The following is a 20575-nucleotide window of genomic DNA, read 5'->3' as shown; positions in this document are numbered from 1 at the left end:
GATAGGGACGAAGAATGATTTAAGACGTTCTGCGATCCTAAATCACCTACGTAAAGCATGTGGTGAATATGCTTGGCACTCATAGGAAGTGGGAATTGACATATACGATTAGGGACAAGGAAAGTAGGGGGGCCGCCAATAAGTTTTTGAGGAACTTGTAAACCGTTCACGGATCATAAAAAGGCAACCACGATAAAGGGACAACGAAGGCAACAGCGATTGACCCGTGAAGGTTACACCCCATTCATAATCCATGAGATTACTAACTTCATATGATTCGGAACCACGAATGGAGGATCGGGGATGATGGTACGAAGTGAGTCATGGAGTCACATTCGCCCGTATTGACCTCTACTCGATTCTTATAGTGAAAAATGATTCCTGCGATCTCAAAGGCATACAACCGAAATATTCAATTCGCTCCAAATTATTATTATGCTAAATTGGTTTAATATTAATGCAACATATAATTCTAAAATATTTGTGATCACTTGATTTAACAACAAGATTAAAAGGAACCTAAACAGGTCGTCCAAATTATCTTATTAGGCGTGATTTCCAATTACATATTCCCTTTAAACATGCAATGTGGTGATCATAAAAATAATAGAATAACATCAATATTTGAAGCAATTTAACAATAATTCCAACAATATAAAATCGTTAGAAAAATAATAGAAATAAAAGGAACATAATTCTTACTTTGATTATGTTTGCTTGCAACTAAAAAATAATAAACGAGTTAGTAACTTCAAGGAAATAATAATTAAATAATAATTAAATTAAATTAAGTAAAGTAGAGTTGATTTGGGGCCAAACCCTGAAACAGTTCTACCTTTCACGCCTTGGCTTAAGGACATAACCATGAGTAAAGTATGGACTCCAGGGAGTGCTTGAAGAATGAATTTTGAAAGAATAAGGGTAGGCTAGTGTTTAGGCTAGAGCATAGAAGAGAGAAAAAACTAGAGAATTAATTGATGCCCCGTACATCAGAAATGACGGGGTATTTATAGAAAAAATGTGCTGAGGGAACACACAGAACCCTAAAAATGATAAAAACCCTAAAAAGTATACCGCGACACGGAAAAGTGTGTCGTGACACGGGAAATCCCACCGTCAGACGGGAAACATTCCCGTGTCACGGTGTACTTTTGTGTGACGCGGGAAATATATGCTGAACGGGAGAGAAAACGCGTTAAGGGTTTACGCGGAAAGGACACGAAAACCCCCGTGTCACAGCAAGTGTCCCTTGTCACGGGGAACCCCACCGTCAGACGGGAAATTTTCCCGTGACACGGTGGATTGTTGCCGTGACACGGGAATTTTCAGTCCGCTTTTCCATCTAAATTCATTTTTAACCCTAATTTCGTTCAGCATTTTAAGTGCTGATTGATAAGTTCGGGCCATTTTCTGATTTTATTATTATTTGGGATAAAATAAATAAAAAGTTTGGGCCAAAATAAATAATAAAACAATAAAATAAAAAAGGTTTGGGCTAAAATTAAATAATAAGTTTGGGCTGAAATTAAAACTATGCTTTGACCAAACATCAAGACTGATCCATGGACGATTTAAAAATTGAATTTAATTAAATATGATATTTAAAGCACTCTCAGGATTAAATACTGAACCCGACCAATAGTGGCGGTGAAAGATCGTTCATCATCGGGTTTGAATTTGGGGAGACATTTTTAGGTGTCTACAAAAGCCCCCACTTTGACTGAGTTTGTAGAAACGTTAGTTTCGAAAACGATAGTCAAAGTAGCTGTAGACACCCATTTGTGTCTCCCCAAAACCAAACCCGGTGATGAGTGCCTTTCACGTCGAATCATAATCGAATGAAACGAAGTGTGGAAAGGTCTAGTGTTGCGGAAAGTTTTATTTCTTTTCTCTTATTCCTGTTTTTGAAAACTTTATTTTAAGAAAACAGCCAATCCAGTTTGGTTGGTCCATGATATGGGTCCAATAGTGGTGTAGTTGGATGGGGCTTCCAAAGACCTTTCCAACGATATATTATAAGCCCAATTCCGATGAATATTGAGGAAGTTATGGCCAATTTACTAAACTGGGCCCGGTTTGAGCTTTAAGTACGGCCTAATGATCTAGGGGAGGGCCTAATATAATTTATCATTCCTAATGTAATTAGGAATGATTTTAGTCTTCTAGGACATTCTAGAAGGTCTTTATCATTCCTGATTCAGTTAGGATTCTTCAGAGTTTTAATCAAGATCAAATAGCATTTTCGATTGGAATTATATTATTTTATCTTCCAGTACAGGAAATTTATCAGATTTTCGAAAACGCGTAGAAAATCAGTTTGGCGTCCAACCCCAGGCCTTGGCGCCTGGAACCAGGATTGGCGCCAGGCGCTAGCCATTGGCACCTGGCGCTAGCCACTGGTCCTGGCGCCAACTAGCCAGGGCTAGCGCCAAGGTGTTTTTTGGATCTTCAGACTCTGTTTTGTTAAATTATCTTTTTTGGATGATTTTCTCTATAAATATCGTATCTAAAACTCCGTTTTCATTCACCAAGAATCATCAATTCTCTTCTTCATTCATCAAATTCAATTCATTCATCTCATTCATCAATTTTCATTAACAGTCATTCTTTAGAATAAATATTCTTTCTTTGCTTTTTAATACAAAATTCCGCATTCACAAGATCTAGAAACACCTAGCCATATTCGAAGTTGCCTTCGCCCTAGACGTGAAAGGTTTTAATTTCTGAGGGTTTGGTCCCAAATCTCTCTTTCAATTATTTAATTTTATTGTTTGATTATTATTTTCCTTGAAGTTACTAACGTGTGTATTTTGTTATTAGAAAGAGGTACGAGGCATCCAAGTAAGTACTTTAATTGATTAATTGATATTATGATGTAGATATCATGTTTATATTGTTATTATGATATTCCTAGTATCATGTCTAGGATATTTTTTTAATATTAAATATGATTGCTATGATGCCTTTTATTCTCTTCCTAATATTTATTCATGTTAGTATCATGTTAGGGCTAAAGATTTGATTTTTATTCCTTAGTGACATGCTAGGGTTTGTTATTAATCTTGTTAGTATCATGCCTAGTATCTTGCTATTTTTATTATGCTTTAATATGAACATGAACATGATTATGATTACAATTGTTATTATTATTATTATTTTGATAATGATTATTTTATTTATGATTATTATTGTTTTGATTATGATTATAATTTTATGATGATTATTATTATTATCATGATTATTAATATGTTGCTTGATGCTTATTATTGTTATTGCTTGATCACACCTTTCATGCATGTTTAAAGGGAATTTGGTACTTGTAATCACGCTTAATAAGATAATTAATAATCTTGTTAGGTTAATTATGATTATAATTCAAGTGATCGCCAATAATAGATTTGTTTGTGCATTAATATTCAACCAACATAGATTAAACAGTTTTAGGGTTAATCCTATTGATTGTATGTTAATTAAAAAGCGCACATGAATACGAGCAGAATAAAGTAGAGGCCTATTATTAGGGCAGGTTCAATCTCTTTTAGGTTGGATTTGTACCATCATCCCCGAACCCTTATTTGGTTCATGACCTTATAGAGTTGACGATCTCTTGGATCGTTAAGGGGTGTAACCTTCACCTCGTGAATGGTTTACAAGTTCCTTAAAAACTTGTTGGCGACTCTTTTGCTCTATCTTCTTCCCTTTTGGACGCCACTGTACTTTAGTGTATGATCACAGTGGGGTTCAAGCTAGTGGGATTTTAAAGGCTTGAAATTATTCCCTACAGTTTTTGGCGACTCCGCTGGGGAGGATTTCTATTTTAATTCCTGAATTTGTTTCGGCAATGATTTAGAATGAGTGGATGAGACTCGAAAAGTTCTAAGTATTTCATGTGCGTAATTTTGATTAACATTATTGTCATATGCATAAAAAAGGTTCTCATTGGAAAGACCATCCGTAATGAGTCAAAAACATAGGATTTTACACCTAGGAAATTTGAGAAATGTCTTTCACAACTAGGACTGAATTAACACCGCGCGAAACTGGATGATTTTATTGAGCACAGAAAGCTGCTGAGGCATGTGGGAAGTAGCGTCAGGGGCCAGAGCTTGGCGCCAAACTTTTAGCCGTAGCGCCAGACGCCAGTATTCGCGCCAGGTGCTACAGTTAAAAGTTGGCGCCAGTCTCTGTTTGCTGGCGCCAATTTCCCCCAATACCGAGCCAGAAATATGCGTTCTAATTTCGACCGGTTTTTCGTATTGTTTGCTCGATCCTGCTTCCTGATTGAATTTTTTCTCACTTTTTTGAAACCCATATGTGTTCTACATATGGACATAACCCTCTGGGAATTCATGCTCTATCTACCCGATTGAACGCTCCTGGCAACAAAGGGTACATCTGAGAGGTTGAATTCACCAAACCATGGAAGTGAGTTTTTTCCTAAAAAATCGCGGTGTCCCATCCACACGCGTTAACCCTTCATGGTTAGGCTTCTACGCGGTGCATCCGGATAATTAACCATGGACCCTATTTGACTAAACTATATCCCGAACTTTAGAGAACTAGAGCCATGGTTAGGTTGCGAACTCATTGCATCATATTGTGCCTACTTGACTAATTGTGCATTATTTGTTGTGCATATATATTCTATGTTTCTCTTAACCGTTTGTTGATTTGTGTTGAGACTAAAATTAATGACTTAAAGAACTTTGCCTAATTAATTAATTAATTTGAGTCAATAAAGTTTTTTTTAATCGGAATTGACCTAGTACAACTTTAGGCATACCCCAGTTGACTAATAATACCGAAAACAGTCCCAGACCAAAGCTCCAATATTGGCGCCAAAGTCTGAGCTGTAGCGCCACTGTATAGTGTGTAGCGCCAGACATTAATTAAATAGTCTGGCACCAATCACTGTATTGTGACGCCAGTCCTGTCGCTTGGCCGACAGTTCGGATTATTGGTCGAGTCATCACCTAGGGTCTAATTAACCAGTTTGCTAATTAATTCGGTTAATTTTCGCTGTCAATAACACCTTGTCAAGTCATTAATCGAGTCTTGGTCCCATAGTCTAGCCACATGGTCGTGACATGAGTCTTAACGCATCATCTACACTCACTAGTCTTAGCACACACTTTGAGTATACATCACCATGGCCATGTCTTAGGTTCATGCATGAGTCGGTGTTTTCCGTCATTGGAGTTGGGGGGTACATTCTATTCCTAATTCTTCATATCCCTCCATCTAAATTCTTCTCCACATTCTTCCATCTTTCTTCACTTCCTCCTTCCATTGCATGTCGAATAGAGTTGGAGTCAAATAATTAACAATAAGTATCCCCCAAATTCCTTTTCCACAGTACTTGGTCGAGGAGAGAAGGGCGATTAATCAAGGACAACCTCTTTATTCAAGTCTCGCTTTTTGATAAATCGATTCGTCAAAAGAGGAAGGCTAAGAGGATAATGACAACTCAAGAAGAAGTCAATGATCTTAAGAACCAATTGGCTACTGTGACTGAGACACTGAAGCTACTCGCACTCAAGATCGATGATCCCGTGAAGCAGCAACGGATGGACCTCATGCAAGAAAGCTTGAGCAAGCTATCTAGTGATTATAAATTTCAGGGCATGAGCTCGCAAGGGGTCTCACTGGACAAAAAACTTCTTCCGCATAAGTTCAACGCCACTGACATCCCTAAATTCAAGGCAACAGATAACCCTTACTTCCATCTAAGAGCTTTTGAAACTATAATGAGCATTAAGGGTATCGATAAGAAGATTTCCCCTCTCTGTTCCCACTATCTCTCGAAACCGTTTGTCAACAATGGTTCTTTTCTCTCGAGAAAGAAGAAACCTCTTCTTGGGAGTCGATAACAAACGCTTTCATAGATAGATATAAGTGCAACATCCAAGACGAGACAGAACACAGACAACTTGAGATGTTAAAACAAAAGGAAAACGAAGGGTTCACTTCTTTCTTCAATAAATGGAGGGAAATTTCTGCTAATATGGTCAAGGCTCCTACCGAAAAAGAATCTGTGAGGATGTTTATCAAGAATCTCCAAGGGAAGTATTCAAAGCACTTAAAGTACCAACACAACTTGAATACTTTCAAAGCTGTTTATAATATAGGCATTGACATTGAAGATGACCTTTTGAAAGATAATAGTGCGAGAGGAAAGAAGAGCGACCATCCTTCTTCTTCCTCTAATGAGGTACATGCTACAAACACCTCTAAACCACGAATCCAAAGATCAAAAAGGGTGTTCACTCCACTTGGCATGAGTTATGAAACGGCTTTCGAGAAGCTACATCACAAGGGACTAGTCATGCCCATAGGGCCCATCAAAGATCCGGTTCCAGAAGCTAGGCCACCTAAGTGGGACCCTAATAAGCACTGCAAATATCATCAAGGAAAGGGTCACGACACTGAAGAGTGTTGGAAACTCAAAGAAGCTATTCAAGATCTGATCGACAACAATGAAACTTCCGAGATTCTAGCCATCGAAGATGACCAAGCATCCTTTGATCCATCACTTCTTATCACACCTGTAGGAGAGCCTATGATCGAGACAGCTTATATGACCTCTCTCGATGAAGTGGCCATAATTGAGGAGGATGAAATTCTTTTCTTAGATAATACCAAGGAAGACTCGTCAAGTCTAAAAGAGGAAATTCGAAAACTGCAAGACGTCATTGCCATGGTCTTGAATGTGGTAAAAGGATTAGCAAATCGGGTGATGGCCATCGAACAAAATTCTCGCCAAGAGTTTAATGAAGAACTCAATGCTCCTAAGCCACAGGAAAAACGGACCATTGTAGAATACACACCAATAGGAATGACTTACAGTGAAGCTTTTGACTGTCTTCACGATCAAGGTCTCATTCACTCCATTGGTCCCAGTCAAGACCCTCCATCTGAAAAACGTTCTCTTAATTGGGATCCAAATTCCTATTGTCGATACCATAAAGGACGCGGTCACACTACTGAAAAGTGTCTCGCCCTCAAGGATCGTGTTCAAGACTTCATTGATTCAAATCTCCTTCATGTTCCGCCGCGCGACAAGAAGGCCAAGATTAGTAACAATGGAAACAGTGGCTGTAAAGGGAAGAAGAACGACTATCCTTCTCCTTCCAAAAACACCTACTCTAGTAATAGTGTTGGTACTTTCGACCTTAGTGAGATCCTAGCCATGGATAATCGAAAACAACCGAAAAGGGAATTTACCCCTATTGGAATTAGCTACGATGATGCTTTCGATCGACTCCATGCCAAGGGAATCATTACTCCCATAGGACCTACTAAAGATCCCCCACTTAAGAAAAGATCGCCTAGTTGGAATCCAGACGAACACTGTAAGTACCACCAAGGTAGGGGTCATACTACTGAGAGTTGTTGGAAGCTAAAGGAGGCCATCCAGCATTTGATTGATAACAACAAGCTTCCCATAGCTCCAGTTAACAGGAAGAGCGAGTGATGATAAGGGAAGCAACACAAGACAAGAGGCGAGCTTCAATGACAGGATTTCATGACCTTTTTTTTTCCATTTCTTTTTCATTTTTTCCTTTCCCCAATAAGTCTAGCATAGGCACCTTTCTTTCCCCTTAAATTTATTTTTGTAGGTTTTTTCCTTTTTCCCTTTTTTTTTTAATAAAACAAGCATTTATTTCCTTATATATGATCATCACATTGCATTACAAAAAAAAAAAAAAAAAAAAAAAATCCATGTCGAGCTAAGCACAAGGTATACCAATGATTTGAGGCACCCCTTGTAGCCACATTATATCTCCTTTCGCCCTTCAATTATACAATCCTTTCTTCATAAACCACTTTGAGCCTCGTCTAACGATAGACCTTTCTTTTTTCAACCTACCTCTATCTATCCTTGGGATGGGATGGTGTGCAACTTTTGCAATTCTAAAGAAAGCTTGAGCAAATTCAAAAGATTAAAATAGCAAAAAATAAATAAAAGTGTACAAAAGGGCAAGTGTTCCAATGTCTTTGATATGAAAGTATCTTTGATATGAGCACGTCTCAGATTGCGTCTCTTATCGAGTGCTCGGTACCGTGCCTGAGAAACATGAATGCCAAGTGAGTGATAGACCGCATGATCGGGATTGCCCACACTTATAAAAATAAAATAGATGCTAAAGCAAAAGATAAAAGAGAGCTAAAAAAGAGTAGAAACTCAAGTATAAAAATACAAAGATTCAAAAGCAAGGTTGCACACCTTGGGGGCTTATCTAGGGTCTTGAGCCTTTAACCTTTCTTCTTTAAACCTTTAGCCTAACCACGTTACAACCCTTAAAAAGACCTTTTTGAGGTATACACACTTGTGCGAGGTTTGGCTAGAGCTACGTTCAGCCTGATTCCTAACGGATACGTAGGCAACCTCACATCGAGGTGCGGCCGTAATAAAAATGCATTCATATTCACATTCACACACTTACACCATGATCATATCAAGAGATTTCCTATGCTCATCCCTATTCATTTAGAGCTAGACTTGGGGGCTTGATCCTTACATCATTAGCTTACCTAGCCTAAGAGTCACCATTATTTGGCTCTTCTAACAATATGTTTTTTCACACACTTAGCTCTTGCGGCCTAACTTTAGTGTCACTATCACACACATCACGCATACATGACCAAATATATTTCCCTTAGGAACCCTTTGTCACGAAATCTTATCACAACGCTGAAGCATGCCTTGTCATATCAAAATCGCTCATCAATCGTAATCATCATTGCATCACGAAGTATGAAGTGCTTAGCCTCCGTGCCTAAGTTACCCAAATACTTTCATCATGGAGTCAACAGTTGAGATAACCTAGGATGGATTAATCCATGAACCTTGAGAGATAGTATCAAACAACATTTGACTAAGCTCATTTAATATGCATCTTCAAACTTCGATTCTTTCTTCGCGTCTTTCTTTTTCGGGAGAAAGTCGGTACCCTCCACAAAAATGACGAAAATTTTTTGCTTTTTTGCATTTTCGAGTCGCACGATCACATTACAATGCACACACTGGTTACGAGTCACACATGTCATTTCACTTTGAGTCGAGTCAACCTCGAGTCAGTCAATCAGCGAGTCAAGTTTATGCCTTGAGTCGTGTCAAGTCGATGAGTCAAGCTACATTAAGCCTTAGGTCAACCCTAAGATGATTAAAGAGATTGGCAAAGTTCTATAGTCAAAAATAAATACAGGTGTAGCAGAACAGGGAAGACCCTATCACAGCGTTCGGCGACAGAATCAATTCTTGGCGCCAGAAATATTTCAGCAACGACAGAGCTCGAAGCCTCTCAGAAAGGTGATTTCGACTTCATACAGCAATTTTAGGTTCCTTGGTGCGCCAGTTAGCCCCTATAAGAAATTTGACATGATTAAGTAGTCAGTTTGATTACAATCACAATAAGGGGTCGACCTGATGAAAGATCGTCTCGCTTAGTTTAAAGCGCCTAAGATATGGCTCATTACAGAAACACCGACATACTAGTTTTAGCGAAAGCAAAGTTCAGGCGAGCTTTAGAGATCGACAAACGTTGGTCTTCGGAAATTCTTCTTCAGAACATTATCGCAACAAACATTCAAGCACCGAAGCTCTATTGTTAAGAGACGCGTGAACAATTCCATCAAAAGCTCTTTTGCTCCAGAGACGCGTGGGCATTTCATCAAAGCTCTTTTGTTCAGAGACGCATGGACATTTCCTTCCAAAGCTCTTTTGTTCAGAGACGCGTGGACATTTCTTTCAAGCTCTTTTGTTCAGAGACGCGTGGACATTTCTTTCAAAGCTCTTTTGTTCAGAGGCGCGTGGACATATCATCAAAGATTTCCTATCTTCAAGCTCTTTTGTTCAGAGACGCGTGGGCATCCTATTATCAAGCTCTTTTGTTCAGAGACGCGTGGGCATCCTATTATCAAGCTCTTCGTTCAGAGACGCGTGGACACATCATTCAGAAGAACATATCAAAAAGAAGCTCTTTGTTCAGAGACGAGTGAACATCGAAACAGCAAGGTGGCGTTCCCTAGATTGTGGAGAGTTGTCACAAACAACTGAGGATTGTTTCAACAGAAGCAATCTTCGATGATATTCCCTTGGACGTGGAATATTATCATTGCGGAGGAGGATCGTTTCAGGCGAAGCAATCTTCTAATTTGGAAGCAGTTACAAGGCGTAGCGGTTTTCAAGCGGGATGTCGTTCTCTAGCTTGCAGGAGGTCATCAAAACAACAGTACGGCAGCAAATCGGTTACTTTCAGAGACGTGTGCTCGACGGTGCAAGATACGCGTTTCTTAACTCTCTTATCTGTTTAACTAACATTGGTTTGCAGGTATCGGCGTTACAAGAGTGATTTAGGATTGCAGAACGTTCTGAATCATTCTCCATCCCTATCGTTACTTTGACTTTCGTTTTCGAAACTTGCATTTCTCCAAACTCAGTCAAAATGGGGGCTTCTGTAGACACCCATTTGTGTCTCCCCAAAACCAAACCCGGTGATGAGTGCCTTTCACGTCAAATAATAATCGAATGAAACGAAGTGTGGAAAGGTCTAGTGTTGCGGAAAGTTTTATTTCTTTTCTCTTCTTCCTGTTTTTTAAAACTTTATTTTAAGAAAACAGCCAATCCAGTTTGGTTGGTCCATGATATGGGTCCAATAGTGGTGTAGTTGGATGGGGCTTCCAAAGACCTTTCCAACGATATATTATAAGCCCAATTCCGATGAATATTGAGGAAGTTATGGCCAATTTACTAAACTGGGCCCGGTTTGAGCTTTAAGTACGGCCTAATGATCTAGGGGAGGGCCTAATATAATTTATCATTCCTAATGTAATTAGGAATGATTTTAGTCTTCTAGGACATTCTAGAAGGTCTTTATCATTCCTGATTCAGTTAGGATTCTTCAGAGTTTTAATCAAGATCAAATAGCATTTTCGATTGGAATTATATTATTTTATCTTCCAGTACAGGAAATTTATCAGATTTTCAAAAACGCGTAGAAAATCAGTTTGGCGTCCAACCCCAAGCCTTGGCGCCAGGCGCTAGCCATTGGCGCCTGGCGCTAGCCACTGGTCCTGGCGCCAACTAGCCAGGGCTGGCGCCAAGGTGTTTTTTGGATCTTCAGACTCTGTTTTGTTAAATTATCTTTTTTGGATGATTTTCTCTATAAATATCGTATCTAAAACTCCGTTTTCATTCACCAAGAATCATCAATTCTCTTCTTCATTCATCAAATTCAATTCATTCATCTCATTCATCAATTTTCATTAACAGTCATTCTTTAGAATAAATATTCTTTCTTTGCTTTTTAATACAAAATTCCGCATTCACAAGATCTAGAAACACCTAGCCATATTCGAAGTTGCCTTTGCCCTAGACGTGAAAGGTTTTAATTTCTGAGGGTTTGGTCCCAAATCTCTCTTTCAATTATTTAATTTAATTGTTTGATTATTATTTTCCTTGAAGTTACTAACGTGTGTATTGTGTTATTAGAAAGAGGTACGAGGCATCCAAGTAAGTACTTTAATTGATTAATTGATATTATGATGTAGATATCATGTTTATATTGTTATTATGATATTCCTAGTATCATGTCTAGGATATTTTTTTAATATTAAATATGATTGCTATGATGCCTTTTATTCTCTTCCTAATATTTATTCATGTTAGTATCATGTTAGGGCTAAAGATTTGATTTTTATTCCTTAGTGACATGCTAGGGTTTGTTATTAATCTTGTTAGTATCATGCCTAGGATCTTGCTATTTTTATTATGCTTTAATATGAACATGATTATGATTATAATTGTTATTATTATTATTATTTTGATAATGATTATTTTATTTATGATTATTATTGTTTTGATTATGATTATAATTTTATGATGATTATTATTATTATCATGATTATTATTATGTTGCTTGATGCTTATTATTGTTATTGCTTGATCACACCTTTCATGCATGTTTAAAGGGAATTTGGTACTTGTAATCACGCTTAATAAGATAATTAATAATCTTGTTAGGTTAATTATGATTATAATTCAAGTGATCGCCAATAATAGATTTGTTTGTGCATTAATATTCAACCAACATAGATTAAACAGGTTTAGGGTTAATCCTATTGATTGTATGTTAATTAAAAAGCGCACATGAATACGAGCAGAATAAAGTAGAGGCCTATTATTAGGGCAGGTTCAATCTCTTTTAGGTTGGATTTGTACCATCATCCCCGAACCCTTATTTGGTTCATGACCTTATGGAGTTGACGGTCTCTTGGATCGTTAAGGGGTGTAACCTTCACCTCGTGAATGGTTTACAAGTTCCTTAAAAACTTGTTGGCGACTCTTTTGCTCTATCTTCTCCCCTTTTGGACGCCACCGTACTTTAGTGTATGATCACAGTGGGGTTCAAGCTAGTGGGATTTTAAAGGCTTGAAATTATTCCCTATAGTAGCCGATAGGGACGAAGAGTGATTTAAGACGTTCTACGATCCTAAATCACTCTGTATACGCCGATACCTGCAGAAAAATGAGTAAAAGGATAGAATACGTATCTGGCACAAGTGTATCGGTGACAAATGAGTTTGGCAGCTTCCTATGCTTGAAGGAATCCACCGGATAATGTTCGTTGAAACACTTTCCATACCTAAGGAAAGCCGACTAAGGAATTTGGTAGCTTTCTAAGCCTGAAGAAACCTACCGGATGATACTTTCCATGCTTGAGGAAAGTCGACGTATGAATTTGGTGTCATTCTATGCTTGAAGAAATCTACCGATAATGCTTTCCATGTTTGAGGAAAGCCAACTTGGCGGTTTTCTATACTTGAAGAAAAATCCACCGATAAAGCTTTCCATGCTTGAGGAAAGCCGACTTGGCGGTTTTCTATACTTGAAGAAAAATCCATCAATAACGCTTTCCATGCTTGAGGAAAGCCGACTGGCAGTTTTCTATACTTGAAGAAAAATCCACCGGTAACGCTTTCCATGCTTGAGGAAAGCCGACTTGGCGGTTTTCTATACTTGAAGAAAAATCCACTGATAACGCTTTCCATGCTTGAGGAAATCCGACTTGGCAGTTTTCTATACTTGAACAAAAATCCACCGATAACGCTTTCCATGCTTGAGGAAAGTCGACTTGGCAGTTTTCTATACTTGAAGAAAAATCCACCGATAACGCTTAATTTCCATGCTTGAGGAAAGCCGACAACTACTATAATCGCTGAAATTTGCAAGTGTATGATGGTTCGATTATCCCTGAACGTGGGCCGCAGATGATTCACACATTCAAGTCGACTATCCGACCATATTAGGTGTTTAAAATATCGACAAAATTAATTTTGACGCTTCCTAGGGGCAAAATAGTAATTTTGATACCCTTCAAACGTCAGTTAGAATTTTCCGCATTATTCTACTGAAAAATTAACTGTACAATTTGCGCGGAAAATCGTGCAATTTTGGTCAAAATACCAGGAATATTCGCTGCCAGCTTCGAAAAGTGTGCAGGACAGAAACCTGAACTCCGTGCCACGTGGATCAATCCCGCGACACGGTGCTCAATTGCCGTCACACGGGAGGAATTCTCGTGTCGCGGGATTCCTTTTGGCATAAAAATCCCATGCGCCCCGTACCACGCGCCTGAACACCGTTACTAAGTAACGGGAAACGTGGAACGGTAACAGGGTCGTGTAACAGTCATTTTTTGGCTTTAAATATCAGACATTGCTCCCATTTTTTTTCATTCACCATTTCTCTTTCTTCTTCTGCTCTCACTTCTCCTCTCGATTTTTTGCTCAGATTCCCGTGCCACGGCAAGGCTGCACCGGCGTACTGTCGTTTACACCGCGTCACGATTCCTCTCACCATGACACGGCGGCGCTGCTGGGTTTCTCTTTTTTTTTCGCTATTGCTCGTTGCTGCTGCTGCCGTTCAGAGTTCGTTGCTGCTGATCAGAGCTCCGTCAACTCCTAGAATCACCGTGACATGGAATCCGATCACCGTGACACGGGACCTGATCACCGTGTCGCGGTTTTTGTTGACCGTGTCGCGGCGGCCTGCTCTACTGTCTTCACGGATTTTTCGAGTTTTAGAGCTCAAATTTTCATCAATTTTGCTCTAAATTTTTGCTACTTTCTTCATTTTTGGTTCTCCCAAGGATCTATGTAAGTTTCCTTTGATTTTATCTTGAATTTGTTTTAAATGAGTAATTTCATGAAAAAACCCTTAAAAATCAATTTGGGGATTTTTTGATTTTGAGGTTTATGTTGAAATTCTTGCCATGAATTTACTTGTATATGTATGCATGTGTGTTTGTGAGCGATTTGAGACAAAAATTGCATGATTTGGTGAAAAATTGAGCAAATCACCATTCTTGGTACTACTTGTGGAAATGGTGTTCTTGTTGTTCATGTTGTTCTTTTGCACTTGAAATGATGACATATTGGTTGTATATCTTGTAAAATATGTCATGATGCGCCGATGTAGACACCCATTTGTGTCTCCCCAAAACCAAACCCGGCGATGAGTACCTTTCATGTCGAATCGTAATTGAATGAAGTGAAAGTATGGAAAGTCTAGTGTTGCGGATAGTTTTAATTTCTTTTCTTTTCTCTCTGTTTTTGAAAACCTATTTTAAGAAAACAGCCAATCCAGTTTGTTTGGTCCATGATATGGGTCTAATAGTAGTGTAGTTGGATAGGACTTGAAAAGAGCTTTCCAACATATATTATAAGCCCAATTCTTATGAATATTGAGGAAGTTATGGCGAAATTACTAAACTGGGCCCGGTTTGAGCCTTATATGCGGCCCAATGATCTAGGGGAGGGCCTAATATGGATTTATCATTCCTAATGCAATTAGGAATGGTTTTAGTCTTCTAGAAGATTCTTTTCATTCCTAATTCAATTAGCATTGATGAATTGACTTTTGTTGACTTTTTAGAGTTTTAATCAGAATAAAAGAATGTTTTTGAGGAAAATACGATTTTATCCTCCTGTACGGTTAATTTCTATCTGATTTCAGAAAACACGTCAGAAATTTAATCAGCGCCAAACGCCAGTCATTAGCGTCTGGCGCTAAGCCTGGTGCCTGGCGCTAATGTCAGCGTCTGGCGCTAACCTTGTTTTTGCGCGTCAGAACTCTGTTTCGATTTTCTATCTTTTTGGCTGATTTTCTCTATAAATAGCCTTCTAAAAACTCCGTTTTCATACACGAATTCTCACCAATTCTCATCAAGAATCTCTTTATTACACTCTCTCTCTCTCTCTCTCTTTTCTAAACTACTTTTTTCTTACAAAATTCCGCATTCACAAGGCCTAGAAACACCTAGCCAAATTCGAAGTTGCCTTCGTCCTAGACGTGAAAGGTTTTAATTTCTGAGGGTTTGGTCCCAAATCTTTATTTCAATTATTTAATTTAATTGTTGTTTTTATTTCTCTTGAAGTTACTAACGTGTGTATTTTGTTATTAGAAAGAGGTACGAGGCATCCAAGTAAGTGCTTTAATGGTTTTTATTGATGTTATTATGTAGAAATCATGCTTAGGTTGTCATTATGATTCCTAGTATCATGTTAGGATGTTTTCCTTAATTTGATGTTTAGGGTGACAACAATAAATTCCTAGTATCATGTCTAGGGTAACTTTAATATCAAGTATGATTAAAAGTATGATGCCTTCACTAGTGGAAAAATTGTCATTTGTAACACCCTATTGGTAACGGACATGATAAAATTCGTTACAAATAAAGTAATTGTAACGGGCAAAATATATGACTGTTACGGAAATAACTCATTTGTAACGGACAAGTAAATGCCCGTTACGAATAGTTAATAATTGTAACGGGCAAATAAATGTCCGTTACGAATAGTCAATATTTGTATTGGGCAAAAAGCGCTAGGGTTTAAATCTTTATTAACCTAATTTTTTCTCACAGACGCTATTCTCCTCTAGCGGTCTCTCTCTCTTCCTCTTATCTTCTTCCTCAAGCTGTCTCTCTCTCTTCTCTCTTCTCTCTTACTCTTATCTCCTCTCTCGTTTTCCTCTATCAAGTCGGTCGGTGCTAGCAACGACGACAGTGGCGCAAGGAGTTGATACAAACCCACCTCTCGTCTTCCTCTTTTCGAAATGATTTTCCCTAAAGGTTCGTGCATTTTTCATCTTTTCTCTTTAAATTATTTCATTATTTCATGTTTTTTGAGTTTTTGTTTTGCTCAAATTTACAATTTCATGTTTTCTAAACTAAGGGTTTTCTGATTTTCGATTTTAATTCAATTTTCTCCATAGAAATTGTGCCTTTCTCAACTACATACAGCACCACAAATTACTGAACTTTTACAACATTTAATTGTCGGTATTTCTTAAAATTTTATGGATCTGTGTTTCTGAGCTCTCAAATTACTAATGTTCGTTTGAAAAAGGTTTTTTTTTTCAAAAAAAAAAAATATTTTATTGTTTTCGTTGATGTTTGTCTTCGATTTTTCACAAGTTAGGTTATTGATTAATTGTATAGATAAATGAGATGATTTGTGAGTAATTTGGGTAAAAGTAATTAATTATTGATGTAAGGGTTTCAAATTTGTCCCTGAATTTCTTTAAATTTCGGTCTTCCCTTGCTGAAAAATCATAAACCTAGCTTAATAGTTGACACTAACCATTTTATTTTGGATTTTGCAGACCTTACTCCTCCTTCAATGGTGGACAGAGAATTTCGATGATGGGATGGATTTCCCTTACTTAGACACGCCATTGATATGCTGCTTTGGAGCAGTTCAAAAGGAATTTCTACCAAGTGTGAGAGTTTCAGAGCATCAAATGGACCCTTATATATACTCAGGGTGATAAATGATGTAGTGGAATCCGCCTGAATTCGGGCGGGCTCCCGGTGGATTGGTGTCCAATGTGGTGATTTTGCACATTAGGTTGGGCAGCAGGGCAGCGGTTATTGGTAAGGTTGGGGATGATGATTTCGGGCTAGAGTTGGTTTACATGATGAATAAAAAAAATATGCAAACAAGAGCTGTAAAATTTGATTCAAATGTGAAAACTGCTTGTTCTTTTATGAAAATTAAGTTTAGTGGTGATGGGAAAATGATGGTGGAGACAGTGAAAGAGGCTGCTGAGGATTTTTTGGCCTCCTCGGAATTGAATTTAGCTTATCTGAAATAGGTAATTCTATTATAATTAGAGCTAAGTTTGCTTCGTACTTTTATGCAATGTTTATTTTGCTTAGTGGGTAAATTATAATCATTTTGAATACATGGAAATGAAGTAGTACAAACTGAAATGAGCTTATTCTAACTGTTTATTATGGATCAATAGCATTAGTCCTAGGCTCCTAGCTATTGTGTGGGCATTGTCAATTCCTGAATCCTGAACCTAATGTAACCTTTATCAAATGAGCATTATTATTTATATACCATTCTTGGTTGGAGTAGTTACATATGTGAGAATCAGTTCGGATAATACTACTTATTATTTATAAATTTTCCGTGATTTCTTTATACAAACATAATAATCATCCTTATGAAAGTAATTTTTATGATGCAAGATGTGTTCTTATTTTGATTAAAGGTATGATACATCATGTAAACTTTTGACAGGAAAGTGAAGAGGTTATAATTTAAACGAAGGATTGCTGGAAGAACTAATCACAAAACTTATGTAATCAATTGCCATGGTTCATGTTCTGTGTAACAGTCAATGATGTGAAGGAAATACTATATTTTCTGCTTATAAATATTTTGTTAGTCTTGTCCCTTTTGTGAACTTAACATGAATGAAGGTATGACTCAAAGGAGGAGTATTAGATGTTGATAGTCGATGTCACTATATCAATTGGGATTATGCTGATTCTTGCTATATGATCTATGAACAGGCTAGAATCTTCCACTTCAATTCAGAAGTCTTAACATCACCTTCTATGCACTCCACCCTCTTTAGTGCTATTAACGAGGAGTTCCCCGCCTCTCTTCGGCTACTTCAATGGCGTCTTCATCGACTTTTTCTTTACAAAAATCAAGCTCTATTGTCTCATTCAATGTGAAGACATTGAGGCCAGCATGGATAGATAAGGTTGAGAATATCAATTTTGAGTGCTAATACCTTGTTAGTGTTGAACACTATCCTTTAATTATCTTGTTAGTTTTCAAATCCTCAGGAAGATTTGTTATACTTGTGCCGAAATGCAGCAAAAATGATTATGAATTGCTATAGAAATATATCATCCACATTGTATAAGAGTAAGAAGGAGAACTTGTTTTTTAGTTCGGTAGAATTGCAGGAAGAATACTTATTGCAGCAAATTCTTATTTTGTGTTCTACTATTATTTCGTCTTAAAATTAATCATTTGATTTTCCTTTGTAGTATGCCCTTTGTTCTTGGTTTTAATTTATTGTTGGTGTAGTTTATAAGTTCTTTTTTTTCCTAATATAGCTTATGTCACCTCCTTAATCTTCTTTGTCTTTGTTGATAAATCGAAATATTTAGGCAATATAGTACGAGATTTATTAAATATTACGTTTTAGCTAAGATCTTGAATCATAAATTTCATGAAAGTTTGAAGTTCAAAATGAAAATATGAGCTCAATAATCGGATCTTAGCATGAATTTTGGGTTTTCTGTTAGTTGAGTTTCAGATGCGGTTTTTGTGGATCTATTATAAAATTCATCCATGATTTTAGCAAGAAATGTTGATTAATTAATTGAATTATTGATTTAATTTGTTATATAGGACCATGCTGCTGCTGCTATTGCTAGGGACAGTGCTGCAGTATTCGCCTGGAAGGTGGTGAATTGCTCAAGAAGATTAGGGACAATTCTGCGATCCTAATTCTTCCATAGATTATTAGATTATCGCAAGACTGAAGTTGAAGCTCTTGCTGAGCTTTTTGGAGCTTTTGTAGAGGACAGCAATGGCAAAATCCACTCACTTGAGTGGAAACTACCAGATAACTTCCACCCTGATAACCCCTTCCATTTCTTCAATATCCCTTCTGAGGATATTGCTCACAACATCACCGAACAAAGTAAGCAGGAATTTTATTTTTATTTTTTTGGCGGGTTTTAGCTATTGATAATTTTCTGGTTTTGATTTCATTTATTGGGTACTTTAGCTTTTCAAGAATTAAATTTTGTTCATGGGTTTGTTTTGTAGAGATTGTTATGATTTGAATGCTATTCAGTGTTTTTTGGAATATTGGTGTCATTTTGTTCATTGGATAAAACTGGTTGTTAGATTATTGGCAATTGGGGAAAAACCCAAATGAATGTCTAGTTACATAACAACTTTCTTTTGTCCTTAGGATTTTGAACCTGATCAAGAAGAGCTCTACATATAGCATAATGTTGATAGATTTGATAAGGTATTGAACTTTATCTTTTAATGTATTCAAATTGCGGTAATTGGTTTGATTAGTATGTGATTGGGATGAAGATTATAGTATATACAACCAGTCACTCAGTCATTTTTTGTTTTCCCTGTAAAAGTAGATACACTCAAGTTACCATTATAAGAGGGATTGTGTGTTGATGGTCTGGTAGTACTGGTATGCATTGAGGATTTGTACAGAAATTTTAAAATTTCACATTAGGGTTCTTAATTTGCTAATCTATGTTTTTTTTTTTTGATGTTTTAGGAGGCAGGAAAGTTCTATTGATGCTGCTGTAAACAGAGATACTGGTGACGAAGAAATCAAGAATGGCAGTGTTAATCCTTTTAATGTTGAGAATAGAGATAGAGAAATGTCCGAGACATCATGTACCAGAAGATTTACTATGGCTCAAGAAACAGGATGTACAGAGGAAGCAGAAGATTTGAGCATATGTGGATTCCGAGAATTGCTATTCACGAAAAGCTTGATGAAGCTCTTGAACAAAAATTTTGCCAACAAAGTAATTGGCAGCATACTTTTTCTTGAACTTTTGACGTTTTTGTCTTCTTTTAAGAAGGCTCTAACTTATTTTCTGAAATTTTCCTTTAATCTATGTAGCTATGTCTCTTAGTTCAATCAAGAAGAATTTTATCAGAAATCCAATTTAGTGTATATGTTATGTTTGATAATATGTTTGTGGCATGAAATATTTGGATTTGTTATAAATTATTATAGTAATTTGGGTGGTATATAGAAAGAAGAATAGGGGTATTTGTAACTAGCACCTGAAATGGTAGTTACAAATGCCCCTAATTTTTTGTCTTATTCGAAGATTATTCGTAACGGGCATTTACAATGTCCATTACGAATAACTACTTATTCGTAACGGCCACTTACAATGTCCATTACGAATACATTACGAATAAGTAGCTATTCGTAACGGGCGTTTCAGGTGCCCGTTACGAATAATAGGTTATTTGTAACAGGCACTTATAATATCCGTTACGAATAACCCATTATTCGTAACGTGCACTTGTGACGCCCGTTACAAATAACTACTTATTCGTAACGGACACTTACAATGTCCGTTATGAATACGTACTTATTCGTAACGGACGATGCCCGTTACGAATAATAATGGCCATCCGTAACGGCCGCATACGTAACGGACGTTGCCCGTTACGGATGGACCCTTTTTGCTCGTTACGG

General features: G+C 37.4%; 1 protein-coding gene across 1 annotated transcript; it reads left to right on the top strand.

Annotated features, from left to right (window-relative positions):
- Positions 1 to 19057: 19057 nt before the first annotated feature.
- On the top strand, positions 19058 to 20115 carry LOC145556136 (uncharacterized). The gene is made up of 2 exons (XM_081617792.1): positions 19058 to 19357; positions 19631 to 20115. The coding sequence occupies exons 1-2, from the start codon at positions 19338 to 19340 to the stop codon at positions 19995 to 19997; spliced, it is 387 nt and encodes a 128-aa protein (XP_081473918.1). The 5' UTR covers positions 19058 to 19337; the 3' UTR covers positions 19998 to 20115.
- Positions 20116 to 20575: the final 460 nt, after the last annotated feature.

Source organism: Chenopodium album, chromosome 8, assembly GCF_948465745.1.
Source record: "Chenopodium album chromosome 8, dcCheAlbu1.1, whole genome shotgun sequence".
Taxonomy (NCBI): Eukaryota; Viridiplantae; Streptophyta; class Magnoliopsida; order Caryophyllales; family Amaranthaceae; genus Chenopodium; species Chenopodium album.
This window is presented reverse-complemented; position numbering and strand designations above follow the sequence as displayed.

What these genes read in the sequence shown, in the direction of transcription:
- LOC145556136 (XM_081617792.1), top strand. Translation starts at nt 19,338, where the DNA reads ATGTTGATAGATTTGATAAG. An exon ending in ATGTTGATAGATTTGATAAG is followed by an intron (nt 19,358 to 19,630) that starts GTATTGAACTTT and finishes TTGATGTTTTAG; the next exon opens with GAGGCAGGAAAGTTCTATTG.